We start from the raw sequence: 23557 nt of genomic DNA, 5'->3' as shown, positions 1-23557 counted from the left end.
CGTTGACATTCCGCTTACAGTTTCTAAAAGAATGAACAGTAATTAGAATCTGTACTATTCCACAGAAATTAGAAGTATCGTTTTTAGATGTATCTCAAATGTTTATATTTCTTCAATGAAAATCTTTAACTACAGTTTACCTTTTAGCATTACTAGAATAATAGTATATTAAAAGATTTTGAGATACATTGTCTTGTAAATTTCCTGAAAAGTATTGATTACTATCAATTTCGCAATCGCTATAAATATTCCTAAATTCAAATATTTATAGCGATTGCGAAGTTGATAGTAGACCTATTAAATTTATAATGAATTCAATAAATTCTAAAGTTTTAAAATAACTGAATGCGGATAAAATTATAATTATCTAGAGATTTAAGATTTCAGAAGTACACTTATCTCAAAATGCAAATAACGCCTAAATGCACAAATGCTTTGCATCCTTAAATGACTTTTCTCCTACAAAATAGTTTTCATTGCGAATTTAAACATTTTTAAGCCTTTGCAAATCAAAGCAATCTAGACATATTTCCAGATTCCTGTCACTCGATGTTGACTTCTGCCTTGTAAAATGTAGGACTATTTAAGAGTTACTAAAACATTTTGAAAATTAAAACTGAACTGAAAAAACTTTTTTATGTAACAATAGGTAAGTTTGAAATCCCTACTTGAAGCCTCAGTCTTTCATAGTTTCCAAAAAAATATCTAAATTGCCACATGGTATTTTTCTCAGCACTTATAAATTTGAAAATCAAAAGTAAGATGCGAAGAATCTAAATATATATCAGTCAAAAATCTTTGCATAAAATGAAGTCTTAAATGGTTAATATAGAAACAGTTAGAACTATGAGGCAATATGAGTAAAACAGTATGAGACTATGAATAATTTTGAAAGACAAAAAATGTGAAAAATTTCAATTTCCGCTATAAGAAACCTGTACTCACATTACTTCAATAAAAGTAATATATCATAAAGCAATGTCATATACTTCCTTCGTAAAAAATGGAATACCAAAAATCACTTTTCCACCAATGGGATATTATTAGATGAGTTAAAGAAGCAGTTTCATTTCTGCCTCAACAACTCAATGGAAAGGGACGCAGAATTTAAAATGTAAATTGTTTAACATAACGAGATGCATTAGAGATGGCTTTATATTTATTTAAATGAGACCAAGAAAATTCAAATCCTCACTTAAACATTTCTTAATGCTAGAAGAATTATTTTATCAGGACATAAGAGACAAAATTTCTGAAATTAGCAGTAAACATTTGGGAAATTGTGGGGGCCTGGGATTCACAATAATATTCATGCTCAAAATTTTGCTACTGAAGGTTTATTATAATAATTTTAAGGAACGAGAATATCCATAGGAAATGAACCAGCAGCGCAACTAATAAATTACACGAAACGAACATCATATTATGTACGTTTTATTTGAAGTTTACATTTATAAAACAATCCTATTCTGAAAGAATATTGAACTCCTTTATTTTAAATTGAAGTTACTATTTAATTGGTCGACGCTTATTCTATTGTATACACGTGCATTTTCTTCCGTAAATAATGGATTTTTAAGGAGAATATTCTTTGGTCATTCCTAGCTCCAATATATTCAGTGCCCAAGGCAACCGGTAAAGTTCACATGTTTTGTACGTTAAATAAACTAATAATACAAAGCGACATTTGTTCTTATTTAGTTGCCTTTTAAGAATACGATTTAGCAGATACTTTTGGAAAACTGAAACTGCTTTTAGCATCGAACTCAGAGTCAGTGTCAGATTTATAGACAACGAGACGGGATTTTATATAACATCGAAAGGTTTTGCTGGATTCCAAAAATTCATAAAAATTTAGATAACTCACAGATTTTTTTTGATTCTGGAACCAAATTTCTTTGCACAGTATTTTGGAAAAATTTCTGATGGAAAATAATGTAAAATCTATAATATAAAACCAATCTATTATAGAATTAACAATAGAAATTTAAGCATAAAATCCGAAAAATAACAGATTTGTTCATCATTAAAGCAAATTTGATCCCTTGAAATTTCCAAAAGTAAGGGCACAAATTCACTCCGTGATAAAGAGCACTTGAGTAATACCTGGTACTCGCCAATTCAACTCTAACAGTGCCATATATAACACACTGCTTTCGAGCGTTGCGACAACTTTAGAAGCTGCACTGGTTAAATTGGGTCAGGTTATTTGGATATCTTTCCTAAGGGAAGGGATGCCTTCCTAAAAGAATTTCTAAGGGAAATTTTTTGTACTCATGTTACCCATGGTTGAATGTGAATTTCCTCCTTCCTCGATGCAATTCCTTGAAGATATCGAACTCCGTATTCTTCAAAAACGATGGAAGTTATTATTTATTTTTCTTTCTTACTTTTTTCGAGGAGTATAAGAAATGATTGGGATAGCTTACTTTCCATTTCAATACCAGAGCTTCAGAGCAATTAGAAGAAGTGCATATCTGTATTACCTCATTTTTCTTGGCAAATTGTTTTCAGTAAAAGATTCTAAAGGACAACTCTTGTAAATCTAGTATTCATCTCAAATTACTGCATTTCTGATCACGCATTTAAGCTGATTTGCCGAGAAGCGAAGAAATAACTTATAAACTAACATTATTTTCAGGCATATGGTATTTTGAAAAAAATTCGAGTGTTTCAGTTCTCATAAAATGAAATGTGCATGGCGGAAAATGTTTGATGGAAATGTAATGTAAATAAAACTGCCAACGAATATCTTCAATAACAACTGGAAATTGGTTTTAGGGTAATACTGTTTTATTTACACAATGTTCACATGAAAGTATCCGTTAACTGGCTTTCACGATTCATGAAGTTCGTGAAGTTCACATGAAAGTTCACAGAAATAATTTGCAGATAATAACAATCTATTTGATGCTATTTCTAAGCCATGTCACCTAGAAATTTAAAAAATATAAATATGCTCATTGGATTTGTTGCTATTGAGAATATATTTTTTCTTCGAAAGACACCCAAAACTTCTTTGCGGTATATAGGTGATTGGCAGTTAATTCTCTATAAAATAACCTATAATATTTTCAAAGAAAATATTTTGCGAGTCGATTCACAAACGGGAGTTAGATCACTGGTATAGAATTTTTATTACTTAAAAATTAGCCAAGAATTTGCGTGAAAAAACCGCTATTGATTATAGGGCGATTCAAGAAAAGATGAGCAAAGGATTTCGACCGGTGTAAAATTTACCCTCGAAATCGGTAGAGTTTTATTTAAAATGTATCCCAATCTAAAACTGTGGTTGGCCTAATTTTAAATTTATTATAAATCCGAGATGAGTCATGCGACTACGCAAAATCGTAAAGGTCAGTTAACGAATAAAAAGCAAGGCTACTAGTGCAACTTAATAAAAATTACACGTGAAATAATTTCCTTAAAAGTAAAGACGGATTAGATTTGGGATCGTTAACTAGAAATGATAGATATTTTTTACCAGTAAAATTTGTTATTTTAATAAAATTAGCAGTTACATACTTAATGATTTCATTGCGAATATGAACTTCCCATTTTCCCGCAGCCAAAATTATTCAAGAAACATCCTCCTTTGGCGAATTAAATTTTCTAGAGGCAATCCACATTCATAAAAATCTTTCAATTCTAGCTAGCGACCACAATTCTAATCAGTCTTTAACTTCAAATTTAGAGGAAATTGTTCTATAGTTTGTCTCACTTTAGGCTAATAGAAGGCGCCAGTAACGTTGTTTCTTTTCTTAATTGGAATCTTCTTGAATTTTCTGGTTCATTTTCAACGCCGTGAGTATAAGTTTCTCCTTCGTCATTTTGATTTCTGCAGCTTCAGGAGAAGATTCTGTTCAAACCTTTGAAACTACTCCTGCAAATTTATGCAGCTCACGCTGATTGTACTTTCTTCAGTACCTCAATATATTTATGCCTTATCAGAAGTACACGAAATGAAAACAAAATGGCTTTCAAACAAATAAATGACATGATAAAAACTGCGTCCTTTTACTAACTTTTGCACCAAGAAAAATCGATATTTGGGTTCCAAAATCTAGATTGCGTAATGCAATAAATGCTTTTTTCTGCATTAAAGCAAATTAGCATCTTAAAACAATGCCTTTTTATGTAATGCAATACTCATGTTATATACATTGTCTCAAAGAATGAATAGCGTAATTTTATGAGTTCTCCGTAAAGTGTGCATTAGGTTGAATGAATTAAATGTGTTTTATTTAATTCACAAAGAACCCAAGAGGAATTCGTATATTTTAACATGAGCAACCGTAACAGCATGACCGACGTCAGAGCGAAATTTATTTCCCCTCCATATGCTAGAACATCTGGTGCAACACTTGCAATTGTTTGTGTAATTCTCTCCGAAATGTATTATTAGTATAAGTATTTAATTTTTACTTAATTAATCGCTTTTATAAAAGGCTCAAGGAAGAAAAGTCTAATAGGGCAGTAAGTGTCTTCTTGCAATGAATGGTATAGATCCATTTTTGACAATCCGCCATATTCAAAAGCGACGGTCAAACTTGTCTTGCACATGATTCAAAATAGGGCTGTAGCGCATCTTATTGATGGAAGATCTGCAGATCTGCAGCGCCTTTCATTTCCATCTAATCGATTTCAAAGAACAAAAGGATCTATAGTATGTCCAAGTAACATACCTGAAAGGTTAAAACAAAGAATCAGCAAAAATAAATAAATAAATAAATAAATAAATAATGGCACTAAATCCTTGTGACTCATTAGAAAACACTGTCACTTGAAATAATTTTCGCAATTTTGGTACCTCGTGGACACAATAAAAACACATGGAGATAAAATTTTTGGGTAACTGAATTCAATAAACACACTTTCAATCCATTTAATGCAACATAAATGTCGTAGAGGCCTCATAGACTCCACCATTTATTCTCGGACGATTCTATATACGTTAATGGCCTAAAGGTTCCGTTAAAGGTTTCAGATTATTAATACACACATCAGGGGAGAAAAATAAAGACCTGCCACAATTTTAAGGCAAATGTTTTGCATCGAGACTCTGCTGTTTTATTGCTCTACGTCGTCTCCTGTAACAACACACATCCATAATCATGATTTAGCAGGTTCAGATTTTCTGCTTATTTATGACCCCCAGAAAATTCTGCGAATCGTGTTGCTATCATTATACGGTCTGCAGCAGCTTGATAAAGAGCTTATGCTTTTATAGCCTTAAGTGAGTCAAAGAGCTGCTTGCTTAGAAACCACCACCTTTCCAGGCAATGCCGTGATTAGTGAAATGGCTGCAGACTCCAAGAGTTATTAGTGGCCTGTAACCTTTCAAGAAAGAAGCTTAATGCAAATAGCCACACAATGAGCTGTGACATGGAGTCATCAATAACTTGCTGCTGTATTCATTCGCTTATTTGTTATGGGACACTGTAGAATAATATATCAAGGGAATTAAAGAGTAAAGAAGGAGAGTTAATAAGTATCTAAACTATCAGTTTCATTTTGAAAACGCTTTAGATAAGTGCGACATTTTTTTATCCACTAATTTGTTTTAGCCTTGATGAACATGTCGAAACAGCACATTTTAGTTAACAGAAAAACAAAACTGTATTCCGTTATTTTAAATCTATTACGTAATTACTACATAATATAAAGAAGATTTTTTTCTTTTAGAATTAGTTCTACATTTTGGACAATTTCATCTCTATATGTTATGCTAAAGAATTCCTTTTAGTTAGATAAAGTAAATGGTAGTTTGTTTTTATTGTTTATACAAAAGAAACTAGGATGTGGCGTGTTGAACAACGTGAGAAATAATCATAGTTTTTGTTTAAAATCATATTTTCTTCCGATTAGCTTTAGAAAAAGTGATTATTGAAACATAGTATTAAATAGTACCTAATGTGAACATCATAACCAAACAGGTGTCTAGAATGCGTACGAAATAGGTTATTCATTATTAGTTTTAGGAGCAGATTAGTCTCAAATATTCATGATTAGTCAGATACGCAAACAATGAAATTCTAATAAAGCTAATTACTGAATATTTAGGAAAGAAACGGGCTTACGTTTGGAATTAACTTTGCAATTATTCAAGTGCGTTACAGTGCTCGTTTGTTTTCACTAATTCATATTTCATAAAAACTGCTTATTAATTACAAATATCAGCTGATTATTTCTCTATTTCTTTTATCAAAATTTATTACCATCTAATTTTTTTCAGATTGAATTTATATACTTAGTCTCTTTGGACACTGAGAATTAGAACTCTCAGCAGTTGCAATTTTATTTTCCGATGTCATTCTTTAGTTAATTAAGGCAACAAAAAAATATTAATGCTATTGCATTATATTAGCTATTCAAATTACATAGTTTTCAAATTTAGTTCTTATTCGGGACTATTATAAAAGATTCATGAGATATCAAGAAGCTGTATTTTTAAAACGTATTAAACATGCAATAAAAATTGACATTTGAAAACAGCTGGAAACTTCATTAGTTTTTCTTAACGCATTACTCCATCGCTCAAACATTTAAGTAGTTCTTGACTTCGGCTTATATCTTTCGCATCTCCTAATCTAACATCTCTGTGCTCCTAATCTAACGCCATATTGTTTCTTTCTTTGGAGGTTCGTTAAGGGCATCATTTCCGTATGTTCTGTCAATACCAACAGCCTTGAGTAAACTTTAAAAACGGATCAATACCGTTGTAATGATCATTGACATGGGGTTAAATAAAGGGTGTCCCAACAAAAGCTCAGGATTTCATATGTCCAATAAAATATTTTAGTTTTAGAAAATGAAAACTACTTTGATATATTTGCAGCTTGTAAATGCTAAAACTAATGCCTGGCATATATCCTCTACAACTTGCTGTGCAGCACCGCACTCTTTGGATGAAATTCCTAATTACTTTTTCAGGTATCTGCCTACTTCGGTGGCTAATGACATGATGAGTTTTCTATTTACTTGCTTTCGCTTTTAATCTTTCTAGGATTATAAGTTCAGATCTTTTGGGACTTGCAATACCAACATTCACAAATATAATGACGTTTCAACTGACCGGTTGGATCGAGAGCGGCGTGATATAGTATATCTGTCGAACTTAGGTCTTCAAATATTCCTATCAACCTTTAAAATGTTGTTTCATTAGAGCTCTTCCATGTCCAAAGATCAAACAGAATGTGCAGAATAATCCTAATAGTCTATGTACAATAGTTGTCGTACTTTCAGACAGACTGTGCAGAATAATCCATATTATCTATGTACAATAGTTGTCGTACTTTTCAGAATAGTTGTCGTACTTCACATAGCTTTTCAGAATCAAATCATTCTGTCCCTTTGAGTAACGCTCCATGCCAACTAAGCTGTAATGAAGCTGTAAACTCACAGTGATAAAATGTCGAACTCACAGTGATAAAATGTCATTTCTGCCAGGTGAAATAAAACTCTACATTCTTACATTAGAGCATATAGCTGTTTTATATATGCAAAAACATTTTCCACTTTCTAAAAATAAAGTATTTTGAGGGCATATTAAATTTAGGGCTTTTGTAGGACACCCTATAATACAAACAGTAATGATTAAACACTGTTACGATTGGATATGCGTCGCTTGATAAGTGAAGCCTACGCGGAACAGTTTTATATTGTGTGAGATAAACTTGGTGAGTTTCTGTTTCTGGCTCATTTCGTGCATCGATTTTTGTTGTGTAAGTAATGCTTCTATCGGGAGTATTTTGAAACTTCAAGAATCATTTTAGTAGTCCTATATATTAAAATTCAAACTAATTTAACAGCTTAATATGTAGACTCTTTACTAATTTCTCTTTTCTAATCAAATTGAAATTTCAATAAATATAAATAAGGTTAAAATTATTTCACTTCTAAAAATATCGGAGTAATTTATAATTCGTAATGAAAATGTAAAACTATCTTTTCTTGATAATAAACTTGTTTTGGTTAATTCTCCTTTATTTTCTATTTATTATTTTTAATTAATTTCAAATTTTAAGTTTGAAGCCTTTTAATGTAGCACTGTTCCAATTTGACGAGGTTCGAAATATTTAATGCTTGTTGTGCACTATTTAACACTTGAATTATTTCCAAATAAAGTACAAGAATTTTCTAGAAGTTCCTTCCTAACTTTGAGCCATTCTGTGGAAAGCATTAGGCCAAGCTAAAAATAATCAATATTAAGCCTTTTCCAGGATTTACTGAAGGCAAAAAATACTTTGTGGAAGTTATGAATGGTTTGAAAAGAAGAACTAAAATCTTAAGAACGATATTTTCAATACGAAACAAGTGCGTAACAGTGAAATATTGATAAGTACCACAAAAAATCGGAATCATAATTTAGATATCAATGAAAAAAATTTGTCAGTAAAAAAGGAGGAATGTTTAATACATTTTTACCCTTACAGCGGTTATTTCTTCCACCGTGACCAAAATACCATATACGACCGTCCTCAGAATCGGCTCTTTTAACAATCTTCATCTGTGATCCACATCTCTCGCACTTCATTGAAGAAGTAATTAGCGAAGTTTCCTTAAAAATTTAAAATAAATTTACTCTGACCCTTGTAACAATTTATAAATAAATCTTCGATTAGGAAAGCCAGATTGGCCAAAATAAGGTCTCAAAGGGCAATTTTTTGGTTCCGATACTAATAATTCTTGGTAATTACCAATAACAACATTCATCTTCGAAACGGACACATCCATTCGCTTTGAAATCTAAGGAATTCGAAAAGATGAATAATAAAATTTTAAAATGGCGCAGTAATGCACAAATATTCAGTAACCAATCAGGGAGCTGATTACATCACGCATAGAATTAAAATTATTTAAATAATCATTCATAATAAAATCATTTTTTAAAAAAATGCAAAATTAAATTGTATTTTAATATTTAACAGCCATAAATAATGTTTAAAACATTAGATTAAATTTATAGATATTAAAAACAATTACTTTTAAAGTAAGGTGACGTCATTGATTACATCATCCACAACATAAAATTATATAAAATATCATAAACAATAAAACTTTTATTTCAAATAAAAATGCAAAATTAAATTGCTTTTCAATATTTAGAAGCCATAAATAATATTTAAAACACGGAATTTATGCATAATAAAACGCATTATTTTTTAAATAAAATGACAACAAAGTATCGGTTACCATAAATAACTTGTCCAGCAATGGGTTTACCATAAGTCGTATCGCTCGCCAGAAAAAAATCGCCAAAATCCGTGCAACCGTCTACCAAAGTAGTATCGTATTCTTTTCATATAATTGTTATCCTTTAGTCTAATTGTTATTCTTTAGTGTTATTATATAGGAATAATGAAACAGTTGTAACAGTAATTCTTCTTTCATCAGAACAACAGTCACGTAATTTGCATCCTTATAAAACGAGGCAGCCAAACGTATTTATTGCTCAACTGTCATCAAAGTATTTTAAGAACTATTATCATTTTTAAGTGTATGTTTTATACTTAACTTTAATATATTGAATTATTAATCTTTTTCTATTTCTTATTATTTTCCAGCTGTAGTTAAATTAAAACAGATTCCTCTTAAAATTTGCCACTTTCTTTGAGATTCGTTGAACCGTTTTTTCTTAATTATAATTGAAGGAAAAAAGTCACTGAATTTTAATATTAATTTGTTTATAAAATTAATGAGACATTTAAAATCTTAAGACGCTTAAAACATTTTTGCAGTTCGAGCTTATAAAATTGACATTTGTATGTAACATGGCAGTAAAATAGTGGCGAATGTCTCTTAAAATTGTTAGGGTTATATACTACCTCTTGCAAACATTGTTTTTGACGGATATTGTAATTTCCTCGTCTTTGGCTCGTTCCTTAGAGAAAAAAAAGAACAACTCAAATCTGATCAAGCATATCGGTATGTTCCTTGTTTCGAACTTTGCACTTCCAGAATAAGATAAATGAAGCTGGTCTGGTGGTTGATCGTTTTCCTTCAACGAGTCGATTTCGTTGCGATCACGTGACTAGCTTGTCAATAGCCGTCTCGAAATATTGCAACATCAGTTACACCTCAATCGGGAAAATTGTATAGCCGCCAACTGACCTCCAAGAAAACCGATTTCATTACAGCAACGTGATCACACAAAGCGAGAAGCTCAATCAATGCACTGAATGAGTGAGAAGCATTTTGGCATTTAGAGAAATAGTTTTCTTTTGATCGTATAAAGTGTTGATGTTTGGTAAAAGTTCAAAGTAGAAATAACTTCAGTCTAAAACAATTCGAGAAAAGTATAGGCAAAGAATAAACCAAAATAAATTTTATCCTTTTGAATTTCATTCTAAATTGCGAATTTTCTGATGTTATATAATTTTTTTCGTGATAATTATAACAAATTCGTCGTCTTATAAGTATGGTATAAAGGTAAATTTACTGCTGATGAACATTTAGTTGAACATCTCTTAGAACATTAAAAAAACACTTTCTATTAAATAAACATGTTTATTATTTCTTCTCGATTCTTGTTGAACGGTTTGAGGAACAGCCTTTACATTCCACCACTTTTTGTAATCTACCATTGCCAAACATCAGCTGAAAAGATTGCATTTCAGCAATTACAGATTATTCTTTATTTCTTAGTGCAATTTTTTTTTTATCTTAGGCACTGGTAAATGAATTTAATTTGAAGCGTAAATATAGAAAATAATCTTAAACTGCGTAACACAGAACGCTTTATACTTTTACTCAATGAATCCAGCAGTAGATGGAAATCGAGCATATAAAGCTTCGGATTTATTTATAGAAAGCGTTGGATTTATAATACTGATTAATTCAACTAGGAATAATCTTAAATGTAAAATTAATAGATATTGCTGTCTATAATAGCTCGAAATATTCTACTCACATTAAATAGATTAATGTGTGTGTGTGTGTATATTTAATTATGGCAAAGCACACGAGGGCTATCTGCCTAAGGGGAGGGATGCCTTCGTGGAGGACTTTCTAAGGGAAACTGGCTCGTATACACATGGGGAAAACCACGAAAACACCCATGCAGCCAGCCCGTTCGCGGGATTCGAACCTCGGACCGAACTACCAGTGTTCAGCGACTTTACCGCTCAGCCGCTGGTTGGTTTGAATGGATTAAAGTGAGTTCGAAACATAATCTAGAATGTTTAAAGCCGATATTTGTTACTGGGAAAAATAGTGGCTATTCCATATTGTTTACATTCAGATAAAATATGAAAACTTGTAACATGAAAATTTCTTGAATTTCAATTTCAAAAATATTTCTAACATATACTTAGGAAATTTCGCTTGAACAAACAAATATACATCCTCATTAAATTGAATTACCGATTAAATTTTTAAGAAAAACAATTAGACGTTTACAAAAACGAAATTGCAAAAATAAATCAATCTGCATATTAATTATTCATTAGTAATAATTAATGTTTGATAAATACATGCGTCATGAATGATCTTTTCGTTGACGCAGATTATTTATTTGAGGAACATCGAATCTCATAACTATAAGTATAATAAAATATTTCATCATAAATCCTGGAAGCATAGTTAATGTAAAACTGTTCTTATTAATAACGAAACATTCTACGACAATTTACTATATTTTCAGTAATTTTTCTGTAAAAGATAATCTAAATCTTTAACATAAAACATTTAAACAATAAAATTACTTTAGAAACCAAAAATCTACGCATTTGGAAGTATTTTAATTCTAAACTTCCACCCCCCCTTTTTTTTTTTAAAGATTCTAAATAAAACTATCTGTGAATGTTTTCTTATTTTCAACATCTTAACTGGTTAATAGAATCACTTCCAAAATCCCTTCTTGATATTCTTAAATCTTCCTTTTAAATCTTTGCACAAAGATATATTTTGTTAATCGGCCTTGTTTCATATTGCTTATATTTCTTTTCCTTTATTGGATTGGATTGGATTATTTAATTATGGCAAAGCACGCGAGGGCTATCTGCCTAAAGGGAGGGATGCCTTCGTGGAGGACTTTCTAAGGGAAACTGGCTCGTATACACGTTACACATGGGGTAAACCATCTTTTCCTTTATTAGATCGTAAGTATTGTAAAATAAAACTTTTAATATTAAGTTGTGCATACAAACTACTGCTTTAACTCAAGTTTCATATCTACGATCTATTAAATTCGGAAAAGTATAAAAGCTCACCCACCTGATCTATAAATTTTGCACTTGGTATATTTTTTTTCACTAATATTTTGATTCCTTTAGAGCTTCAGTTATGATCATCTCTTAAAAACAAATTCCAATTATAATAGAGTTGAGTATAGTTGCACATAAATCCTAAAATACATATGTATTTCATAGCTTAATCTAGTACTTGCATGCTAAAATAATGTAACTTATTTTAAATAAATCTACTTCACGTATTGTGAACACAATACCTTCAAAATATGAGTTATGTTTACATTTTAGCAATAGCAGTTTATTAACGTTAATTAGAAATGTTTATTTTTAGTTAATATAAGAAGTTAAAGTTAAATATACTGATATGTTACTTGTGCATTAATATATATTGTACTTGATTATACATAATATATATATATAAAATTTGTATTATGCATTAATATACCTAATTGAAACCCCAATAGATTTCTCTTTGAAGTGATCCTAAAATACATGTATATTATAAATAAATTATTAAAATGCTGCATTCACAAAAGATTTTATTATCTTTGTTGTTTGTTTAGCTTCGAATTATTGGTAGCAAGATTGAGCCCTTTTTTATTAATGAAAGCCTGGAAGATCAAAAAAAAAAAAAAAAAAAAATTCACGTAACCAAAATTTTTCCAAAATAGGAACATAAGTCTCCTTCAAAATTATATATATGTCTGAGAAATTTTTAGTCCTGCTGTTAAATATTCTAGAGAAACTATTCTTCATAAAAACCTGGTTGGAAAAACATAAGTTTAACAACTTGATACTAGCAGCCATCTAAATAGTATTAACTATGAATTACTAAATATGCTTGCTTTAAAAGCATGTTGTAAACTGAATGCTTCAACCCATTTTTTCCTGCATGTTCAATAGCATGGTTGTTATAGAATGTTTAGTATATTATAGTATTGTCATAAATTGTAACTTTTCTTCACCAAGAATACTTATCTTGTTTTGCTTTAAGTTTTTCCTTTCACATGGGTTCGAGTAAAAATCAGGCACTGTACTTTGTAAAAATCACTGGACTTAAAGAAGATAAACATATTCATTAAGAAATAAGTTTCTTTAACATATAAACGTATGTTTTGCTCATTATGTTATAATAACAGTTACACATTTTTAAGTTTTTCTTGGTGTTTGAATTTCAGCTATAAACTTCTTATTCTTATTTGTTATTTAAAATTTTAAATTTTCTACAACAATTCTGAATTAAATTTTAATTTTATAAAATAATAACTTTTAGCAGCGAATATCCTTTAAAATTTCTTAAAACGTTTCTAAATTGATTATCATGTTAAAAATTCTGATAAGTAATTAAATTTTTCAATCTACCATTTTGTATAAAATTTCAAATAATTAAGAATGAAAAATTGTAACTATAGTTTTCATAACAATTTCTTACAGTAAATTGTGTAAAAAGCATTAAACATCTTTAAATAAAATAATAAGAACTAAATGGAATTAAATAATGGCATAATTTATTTAAGTCTTATAAATAACTAATTGGCCTTTTACTCGTTCACTATAAATACAAATAATTGTTATATTTAATATATCAATTATAGCGTACATATTGTAGGATCGTGTTCTCTTTGGTAACATAAACTCTACTAGGTCCTACTAAGGAACCTATCGAATTTTGGTACAGAATACCAGCATCTTAAAGAACACTAGCACAGAATAAGGGTAAAAATTACCCTCTATTATTATTCAAACTCTGAACAGAAAAAGCACGGACTTAGTGTTTACAATAACACCTACAACTTGGAGTGGAACTTAAGAATCATTACACAATAACTTCAAAGCTAAAGAGTAGTGCTGGACTAACATTTTAAGTTGAGAATGTTAGTCTAGGTTGACTCAGCAACCTACCCGATGTGTTAATTATTTCAATGGCCAAAAAGGCGTATTAGCAACTCCGCGTAAGAGCAAGGACAGACTCGCAACGTGCGTTGGCTAGGGAAACCATGCTCTGAATAAACTTCAAGATTCACCCGTTTAAATATTCACTTCACATAATTTTAAATGTGCATCCTGGAGAGGAAATGGGAGTGGAAGTTGAGGTGTTCAGAAAAGATAACAAAAATTTGAATAATTGGTTAATTGAACTAAGCGAAAACTTACAATATTACATGCGAAATAATGCAGAAAGGAATGTAATTTACAAAAGAGTTTAAATGTCCATTATTATCAATCAAAAAAAAAATATCAACTATGATGCTGATACATAAAATCACATTTTAAGTAAGAATTTAGTATGCTGAAAGTATTCTACAAACTTAATATCTGGTCAAATACTTTGAGGTAAAAATAAACAAATATGTTTAATTTTATTAAGCATAAAGAGGTGAATATTAATTTATATTAATATATTCTTTAGTTCCATCTGTCTATATAAGACTACAGCTTTCAGAAGGGCATTCATTAGTAATTTTTAGGTTTTAGGTAGTTTAGGTAGCACGAGAAATATATTGTGATCAAAATGAGTCGGGAATGATTCATTTAAAACACATGCTTACAAAAAATTCCCTGTAAACTTTTCAGAAATTGTGACAGTTTTCATCGTGATATTACAATAAATCATATTTTATATCCTTTTATCGTTTCCGAATAACTTCATGTTCAAATGAACTAAGAACTTTTGCTTTGGAAATTTTCAAAAATGACTAATAAGATTGATGAAAGAACATTAAATTTGGTCTTCTCAAAGGAACTTCGACAACAAAGCGTCTGAAATTTTGAAACATGCTTTTGTGGAAAATAACTTTATCGAAAGCAAGAATTTTTCCGTTGTATAAAATATTTAAGATAATCAAAAATGCATCCAATATGCACCACGCTCTTCTAGACAAGCAACTCGAACTAACCAAAACCACATCGTTTAAGTCAGATATTTGTTATTTTTCGTTTGTCGTTTAACAATCATGAGTATTACTGAAACATTCTTCTGTTATTTGGATCTTCTCAAGCAATTGTAAAAAAAAAAAAAAAATGGATTAGCTGTACGTCGCTTCTCATAGTGTTCCGAACAAGGTGAATTTTTCCGAAAACAGTAGCTAGTTCAAATGGAGATGATGCTCTTTCAAGTAACATCCTTCTTAAAACGCATTATTATCAGTCATGAAACAAACTTATGTTACAGGCATTTAATCCAAAAAGAGTTCACGATCGAGTAAATGGTTTTCGAAAATTGTATGTAGACCAAAAATATCATTTAACAGTCAGTCAAAAATCATGGTTATGTTGGCTGTTTTCTTTAATAGCCGTGCTGTTTTGCATGATGAAGTTTTACCAGCTTGTCAAAGTGTTAATGAGAGAAATATTGTCAATTGGGTATATTCAGGGCATTTGCTTCGTAAAAAAAAGACGTGATGAAAACAAGACACTTATTTTGAACCAAAATAATGTTCCCGCTCACAATACTTCTGTTGTTCGTTAATATTTGACTACAAATTTAGCAAAAAAAGGCTACGCAAGCTTCTTATTCTCTTGATATGAAACAGTATGAGTCTGTCTTATTTCTGCAGTAAAGTTTCCGTTGAGAATATTGATGAAGAAAATTTCGCTACGATGTAAAGGGATTTGAAGAAAACGATATTAAAAACATGTTTCGAAGAATGAAGGAAATATTAGCCTAACACGTTGTCTACCATGCTAGTTTGCAAGAAAAATGTCTTTCAGGTCACGAGGGCTGCTATACTATGCGCCAATTGTTTCTGGCAGTAAGAGTTCAGAACGTCTAGAATAAAACATTTCGGACATTCCTTTCATTGAAAATCTTTCCTCGAAAGCAAAGTATCTAAGAAAGCGTGTGGGATTCAAAAATTATTTCTTCTTTTCCAAATATTTTTCCTGTAGTGAGGAATAGTTAACATTTTTTTTGTATTAAAATTGCCCTAGTTTTTTGCAAAGTGGAAAAGGGAATAATTATTTTTAAATGAATCACATAATAACGAAGAAGAAACCTATTACGAGTTACACAAATTCGAATAGAAGCTATGAGAAATAGCCTAGATTTTTCAAGAAGATAACTATAAATAGAATTATATCCTCAGATTCTGATATCAGATACTGATAAATGCAGTGATAATAAATGTGCAGATACTACTAATCATATTTTACAAGAATTGGTTGCTTAGAAAGAAAAACTATCGAAGAGAGCACAATTCAGTTTAGTGACTGGAATGAATTTAGCTGTAGGCAACAATCATTTTCGTTTCTTTCTTTCACCATTCAACAATCATTATTTTTTCGAATACCTACTTTACTTCGTAAATATTCAAATAAGCGTTACATGAATACGGATGACGCAGCCTGATCAGAATTTTTGCCATCACCCGATTACGGGTGACGCAGCAGTCAATGTGTCAAATAAGTTGGGTGCAAACGGCGGGGAATTATTTTGAAGACGATAAAGCAAATATTGACAAATAAATTGAAATCTTGTGTTTTGTGGAATCAATCTCAGTGGCGTTTAGTCACAAGAGTGCAGATCAAATTTACATAATACAGTCTTTTGCTAATCTGACCGCACTTAAATTAATTTTTAGACCTCATTTATTTGCTTTATTTGTGTACAAAAACAGGAAAAAATCATATAATTACATGCTCAAATTATCTTTAAACTATTTTATAAAACATGAAAGAAAAACAAATAAAACTAAATAACTTTATAATTTTTTGCGTTCAATTTTCGATTATAACAAAATTCAGAATTACATATTTTTCTAAATGTTTCTAAAGACCAACGCGAAAAAACAGTTAACGACTTATTGCGTGCATAATTATCCAGTTTTCAATGCGGTTTTATTTTTCTAAAATAGAACTTTTATTTGCAGGAACGTATTTTGCATGCATTATGATTATGGTGGCATTCTCAGTTGTAATGACGGTCGTTGTCCTCAACTATCATCACAGAAATTCGGACACGCACGAAATGCCTGAATATGTAAGTTTATTTTTGTTGGTGTTATGAATAACCACTGTATTAAATATTATGTGTGAATAGCTCTAATATTAGGTTTCTAATACCAGTTTGTGGTATCCATTATTAGTATCATCATAATATTACCATTAATATTAATTTTGTAACTCATGTAGAAAGAAATAAATGTTACGTTTTCATCTAAATTAACTATGATGTTAAGGATATGCAGAAATAATTTATAAAGTTTACATTTCAGGAATATACTTCTTTAATTTCAAGAAAAGTCGCACTAAATAGAAAAATCTCTGATTTTTACAAAAATCAGCGTTATATTTTCAAATTCTCACAGGACTAGTTTCGACCGAACCATCATCCTCAAGTCTGTGCTTTGGCAGCTGAGGATGATGATTCGGTAAAACCGTCGAAACAAGTCCTGTGAAAATTTGCAAATACAACTCTGATATTTTTTGTTTGACATCTAAATTAATTATTGGAGTAGTTAAACAACAAGAATCAGTATGTTGTTTAACTTCTCCCAATATTCGTTGTTAGGCGTGTTATTTGAACCTAAACAATGATAATATATTTGAAAATGTTTAAGTATTTTATGGCTTTTTTTATAAAAACTGGCTTAAAAATGAGCAATAGAATTTTATTTATTTAGTAAGTGCAGTGCGAATTTAACCTAGAAACTATTTTCCAAACCATGAAATAAACAATTAGTGTTGCTTTTACGAAGTGAAATTTTGTAAATTTTAAATATAAAAAAAATAAGATGCAAAGGTTCGTTTCTTGTTTCATTTAGTAAAATAAGGGGAATATTTCTCCCAGGAAGAGGAGGAACTCTGATTGCTTAGTATGCTAATATGTTGACTTCATAATATCTAAAAAAACTTGGCAGTCGAAGCGGTTTTAATTCCATTTTTATTTTCCAGTTGACATTTGTGGCCAAAATTCGCTTGGCACTATTCAAGAACATTTACATTATTGATATTATAGCGATAGAAAGCAGACCAGCGAAATTACATCCTAGCAGGGCAGAGAGCGAAGCTGAAGTGTGTAGTTATGCAATATGGAAGCACGAGAAAAGTTTTGGTTTCAGTTCACAATTATTACGTCATCAGCGCTGAGCAGGCCGTGCAAAAAGGAAAAATCTAGAAATGACGCAATTCAGAGAAGTTACTACGATTTTTAGAACCGAGAGGGAGAACTAAAGAGTTTACCGTTAGTTTAAATTATAATTTTGATTTACATATTTTTATCTTATACTCGTATATACATGCAAGAATTAGAAAATAAAATTTTTCTCTTGCTTAAAATAAAAGTATACAAATTTAAGAATAATGAATATGTTTTGCAGATTTGTGAAAAAAATGGCATCGATAAACTTCATAATATAAGTACTTTTGGAAGGTACATCTAGTCAACTGTTAAATAACTTTCACTCTGGCAATACTTACAAATTGCTTCACTTTGTAAATTAATTATCATTAGCGTAAATATAATCTATTTTTAAGAGCAATAGACAGGGCATACACAAAAAAGAGTGCAATTTTACAACAAAAAACTATTTTTCACCTTACGCAAGCATATCATTCACCATCAACCGCAAAAGCTACTCAGATTTAACATGTGTTAACTGCAGTTCTTCGGCGTGTGCTTCTTGGCATTTATAGGCCTTTCCAACTGGAAATTCTCCTAAGGTTTGTTTCGCTTGGTAACTTCAACCGGTGATTATCTGAGGTGCCGGAAAAAGCAACAATAGTTCTAGCTAGTGCCGACAAAGACAAAAGTATCAAAGTCTTCTTGGGTCATATAGCTTTGCATTAAATAATATTTCAAACTCGATGTATTAAGTCCCATATGATGGCTTCAGTCCATTGCGCTGTCGAATGATGAAACTCTTTAAGCAACGGTAAGTAAGTAGTCATTGTCCTTAACATGCTCCAGAATGCAGAAATCGAGTGGTATATGATTCAGGAATCGAAATGATTAAGGTGGAAATCTCCATTTTCAACACTTTCTTTCCACAGCTGTGGAAGATTAGGACTGAGAAGCATGTGCATATCGCTATGAACATAAAAACGAAATTCCGACCAGTTGAAGAGTATAATATTTTTAATTGGTATTCAGTTGGGAAGACAAATGTTTAATAGTTTAGAAAAAGGTCATCGATTGTTGCTTCAGAAAAAATAAAAGAGATCCACATAGAAAGCTTTGACTTCTGGAGAATGACGCTAGGTTATCTTTAGAAAAATATGCACGAAACTAAGTTACACTGTAAACGCAGAACTTTATATGGTAACGCATTGAAAAAGAGGACAGTTTCTACTGCTGAAGATGTGGATTGTATGTTTAAGGGACTGTTCGTTTAAAGTTGGAAATACATTTATTTGTAACTTATGAAACAGAAGTATTTCTTTGTGTATGCCCTGTATTTCTAGAAACCGTGTCAGCACTTTCTCTCTAAAAACAATGCACTTTGAAAACAAATTCACAAATGTAAATGGCTGGTAAATGTGCGTATATTTCGGCATTTTACTTTCAAGGTTTATAGAGACACCATGTAATGAGGAATTGGAAATTTGGCTTCTTGCGTTACAAAGGCTGTTCGTCCATTTTTAGGCAAGCAGTTTTGTAAAGCAAAACTTCTTCTTGGAATTTTTTAACTGCAGTTATATTTTTTAAAGTATGAATTAACATCTGCTACTTCACAGTTTTGTTTTCATGCAAAATGTGGTATTTAAAGAAGCAGTTGAAGGAATGCTATATTTGTGTTCTTTCCGAAGAAAATTATTCATATCTAGAAATTAAAAAAAGGTTATGAAAGCCATGGATTTTTCGATGTCTAAAGCTACGACAGGTAATGCGGTCAACAACAAAGGACAAAGGGGAAAAAACTTCAAAAATTATCTTCAAGTGGAAAAATTGTTTAAAATGCGTATCCAAGGAAAAAACGGAATATTTTGAATGTTGCAAAAGTAAGAACTTTAATGTTAAACGAAAGTCCACCAAGTCAAAGGACAGCTGCAAAATCATTAAGTTCTGATTTGAATCTTAAAACGGCGAAAAAAATAATGTGCATCGTCTTTCTCCACGACATATTGCCGAACGCAGAACGCGCTGCAGTATTCTTTATGAAAAACATTTATGCGGGCAAAAATGGAAAAGTGTTGTCACAATAGACGAATCTTGGATGTACTTAAATGACTGCAATAAAAAGACATTCATTGTTATCATCAAAGACTTGATGATAACAATGAATGTCTTTCTTAAAAAATCTTTAAAAAATCTTAAAACGTGGTTCAAGGAATTCAAAGAAAGCTTTTCTAAGGGATTTATGATTGTTACTTGTTTTTAATATAAAGTCACATTAAAAATAAATAGACTGGAGAAAAATGTTAAGATCAATTCCATGTATTATCAAAAACATATTTTATACTCAGTTTTCAAATATGAAATGATTTTCTTTACACACAGAGTGATCAGTCGGCAGAACTGCATCAGGACAAAGCAAGCAGAGCTGTTAATTTCCTGGGGAAAAAATGGAACAAGAAATGGGTATCGAGGCGATACGGTTCGCTCATATACCTACTAAATTCTACTTATCTATTACCAATGTATGTTTGAGCTTCTGGACTTTTAAAAAGCGGGTTGTCCAAACGTCGACCTACAATCTCGTTAGAGTTTGAAAAGCTGTTTGAGAGCAATGGGATAAAATATCACTTCCGATACTACAAAAGGCTTCATTTTCTTTCTTGGAATTATAGTATAGTGAAGAATAAGGATTATCAAATAGAATATTTAAAACATAAAAATGTTAGTTAAAATATTAATTACAATGAAAATTGTCCAAAAATATAAGAACAGCCTCTGTACTTTAATAAAAATCTTATAACCCTTTATTTTATTTAACACAACAACTATCTGAACGTTCATATAACATTATGCATTACAGCAGTAGAGGGAGGTGTGACATGAAGTTCGGGAAACGTGAGGAATAAATATGCACAATATAGAGCAATGTTCATAATGATTACATTGTGTAATGCTTTAGGATATCCATGCACGGAAAAACTAGATTAAAGTCATTTCCCAATCCCTGTGCTTTCCAATGTCAAAATCCCCGTTTCGATTTAAAATTGGAACTGAGAGTATTCTTGAACACCTGATATTCCAAATATATATTTTTCACTTGAAAATTCCTTGCTTTATAAAAACAATGTTTCAAGCAAAACGAAAATTACTTTCCTGAATAAAATTTAGTTCGTTTACTTAGTATCTCAAGTTATAGAAATTGATAACAACCTTCGAATAGACGAAATTCATCGAAAGCGGAATGCAAATTTCTCAAAGGGCTGTTATTTTAAACGAAAGAGAAGAAGTTCAATGAAACATGATTTTCTGACATTGGAAGGGAAGGATGAATTCGGGATTGGAAAAAATATTTAAAATCCAGTTGTCATCTAAGCATGAAAGCTCCACATATATTTTGCAGATAAAAGATATATTTACAGTCTTGCATATAACAGAACATTTAAAGTTATATTAAGTGGATGAGATTGTTTTTCGATATCATCCGTTATCATAAATTAAATTATCATTGTTTTATCTGAATCCATGAATCTGTAAACAAAAATCATTTCAAATGTCTAAAGACGAACTTGTATTATCTCTGTTTATCTTCCTAACTTTAAAAACTTTTGAAAAATAACTAGTTGCATTATATGTATCAAATAGAACAATGGCATGCTTCTAATTTCTGTTGAAAGAAAAAAAAAGTATTGGCGATATCATCTTGCCCAAATTACTCACTACTTTTACAAAAATGATAAGATTTATATTGGTACAAGAAAGAAGTCTGTGAACATATTTAAAAGTTTTCATCTCATTATGAAAAATAAACTACTTATGATACTGAAAAAGGTGTAAAAGGGCTTATTTCTTAAATTTTATTTGTTTTTAAATTTTTATTACACTGCAGTTTTTGTTTAAAACTTAAGGATCAAGAAATGACAAAAATACTTTCATTTCCCATAAATTTTGTAACTTAATGATAGAACTATTCATCTGCCAAATTTTAAAACTCGTTTAACTTATTTATTATGCTATACTATAATTTTTGTTTTTATAGACTTATTTTAAAATTAGTTTATGACTGAAAAACGTTATTTTGTCCTTGATTTTAGTTAAATTACTTTTCAATTTAAATTTTTACTTAATACATGTCTTTTGTCTTGTTCAAACTTCAAGCGTTTAAAAAAATGCAACTTTTATTTAAACCTTATTATCACGATGTATTAAGTGATGCATTAAATGAATGTTTACAGATTCCTTATCGATAACACCAAATTTTTGAGTTTTCTATCTCTTCTGTAACAGCGTTCGGTTTTAATAATGAGTTTCAATAGGACCAAACGGTTTATTTCAAGTAACTGATGAACTGATTGCTATTAATTACGTTCTATTTTAAATATTTAATACATATGAATTAATGCAACCCAAACTTCGTAAGCTTAAATTGTGATAATGTTAGCTGAAATAATATGTCAAATAACAAAAAGATAAAAGCGCTTTCTCTCTTTATTAAACGTATTAAACAACAACAAAAAACATTTTCTAAAGAAACAGAAAAGGGGTAAAAAACACACCTAAGGCGATGTGATGAACTTTTTTTTCTTGCAATCTCTGAAGTATATTTCTCAAGATTTAGAAATTTCTTTCTGTTAAGACTCTTGAAAAAACTTGCATGCATGATAAAAAAGTTATGAATAGCCCTAGGTGACGCTAAAGTGGTCATTTATTGAAAATGAGGGGAAAAAGTCGTTGACAGCTAATAACAAGCTTAACGTGATTTCAGCCCTGATTACATTTCAACATTTTTAAAGAAATATTCGATTCAGGCCTTTTTTGAATTGTTTCGTTTGCGTATGTAAAGAGAAAAAAATACCTGTATGTTTTACAAAAAGATATGAATCCTGAACAAATATTAACGCTTTCCTTTTTGTTTCAATCACAGTTATTTAATTCACAAACGGATTTTTTCAGTTAATAATTTAAAGTTTTTTTTTTCCAGTATAAAAATCTAACAAAACCCTTTTCTTAATTATGAGCCTTTAAAAATATAGTATTTAAATTTCAATAATACATAATGCTACCATGCATTAGTAAATGAACACTATTCAACATTACATTGATGTTAATTTTATGAAAGAAAAAATATCGGGTATAATATTTTGCTCATTTTTTCAATAATGAAAGTATGTATTTTTCGATTTTATTAATTCAGAGACTTTTTTAATCTTATAAACAATTAATTTTTTATATATATATACACAAAAAATATTTAATGAAATTTTTCTTTAGTAAACTTTAAAAACGTTCGATTTGCTTCCGATCGTATTTTACA

General features: G+C 30.3%; 1 protein-coding gene across 9 annotated transcripts in view; it reads left to right on the top strand.

Annotated features, from left to right (window-relative positions):
• Positions 1–23557, top strand: part of LOC118183570 (neuronal acetylcholine receptor subunit alpha-7-like) — a 999128-nt gene that overhangs the window by 849197 nt on the left and 126374 nt on the right. For all 9 annotated transcript variants that reach the window (XM_085815221.1, XM_085815227.1, XM_085815222.1 and 6 more), the window contains one exon: positions 17060–17169. In XM_085815221.1, coding sequence (XP_085671347.1) covers positions 17060–17169 — 110 coding nt within the window. The remainder of the gene's footprint in view (positions 1–17059; positions 17170–23557) is intronic.

The sequence above is a fragment of the Stegodyphus dumicola genome, chromosome 4 (assembly GCF_044657685.1).
Source record: "Stegodyphus dumicola isolate Sdum_Otavi_A_Nest chromosome 4, ASM4465768v1".
Classification (NCBI taxonomy): Eukaryota; Metazoa; Arthropoda; class Arachnida; order Araneae; family Eresidae; genus Stegodyphus; species Stegodyphus dumicola.
This window is presented reverse-complemented; position numbering and strand designations above follow the sequence as displayed.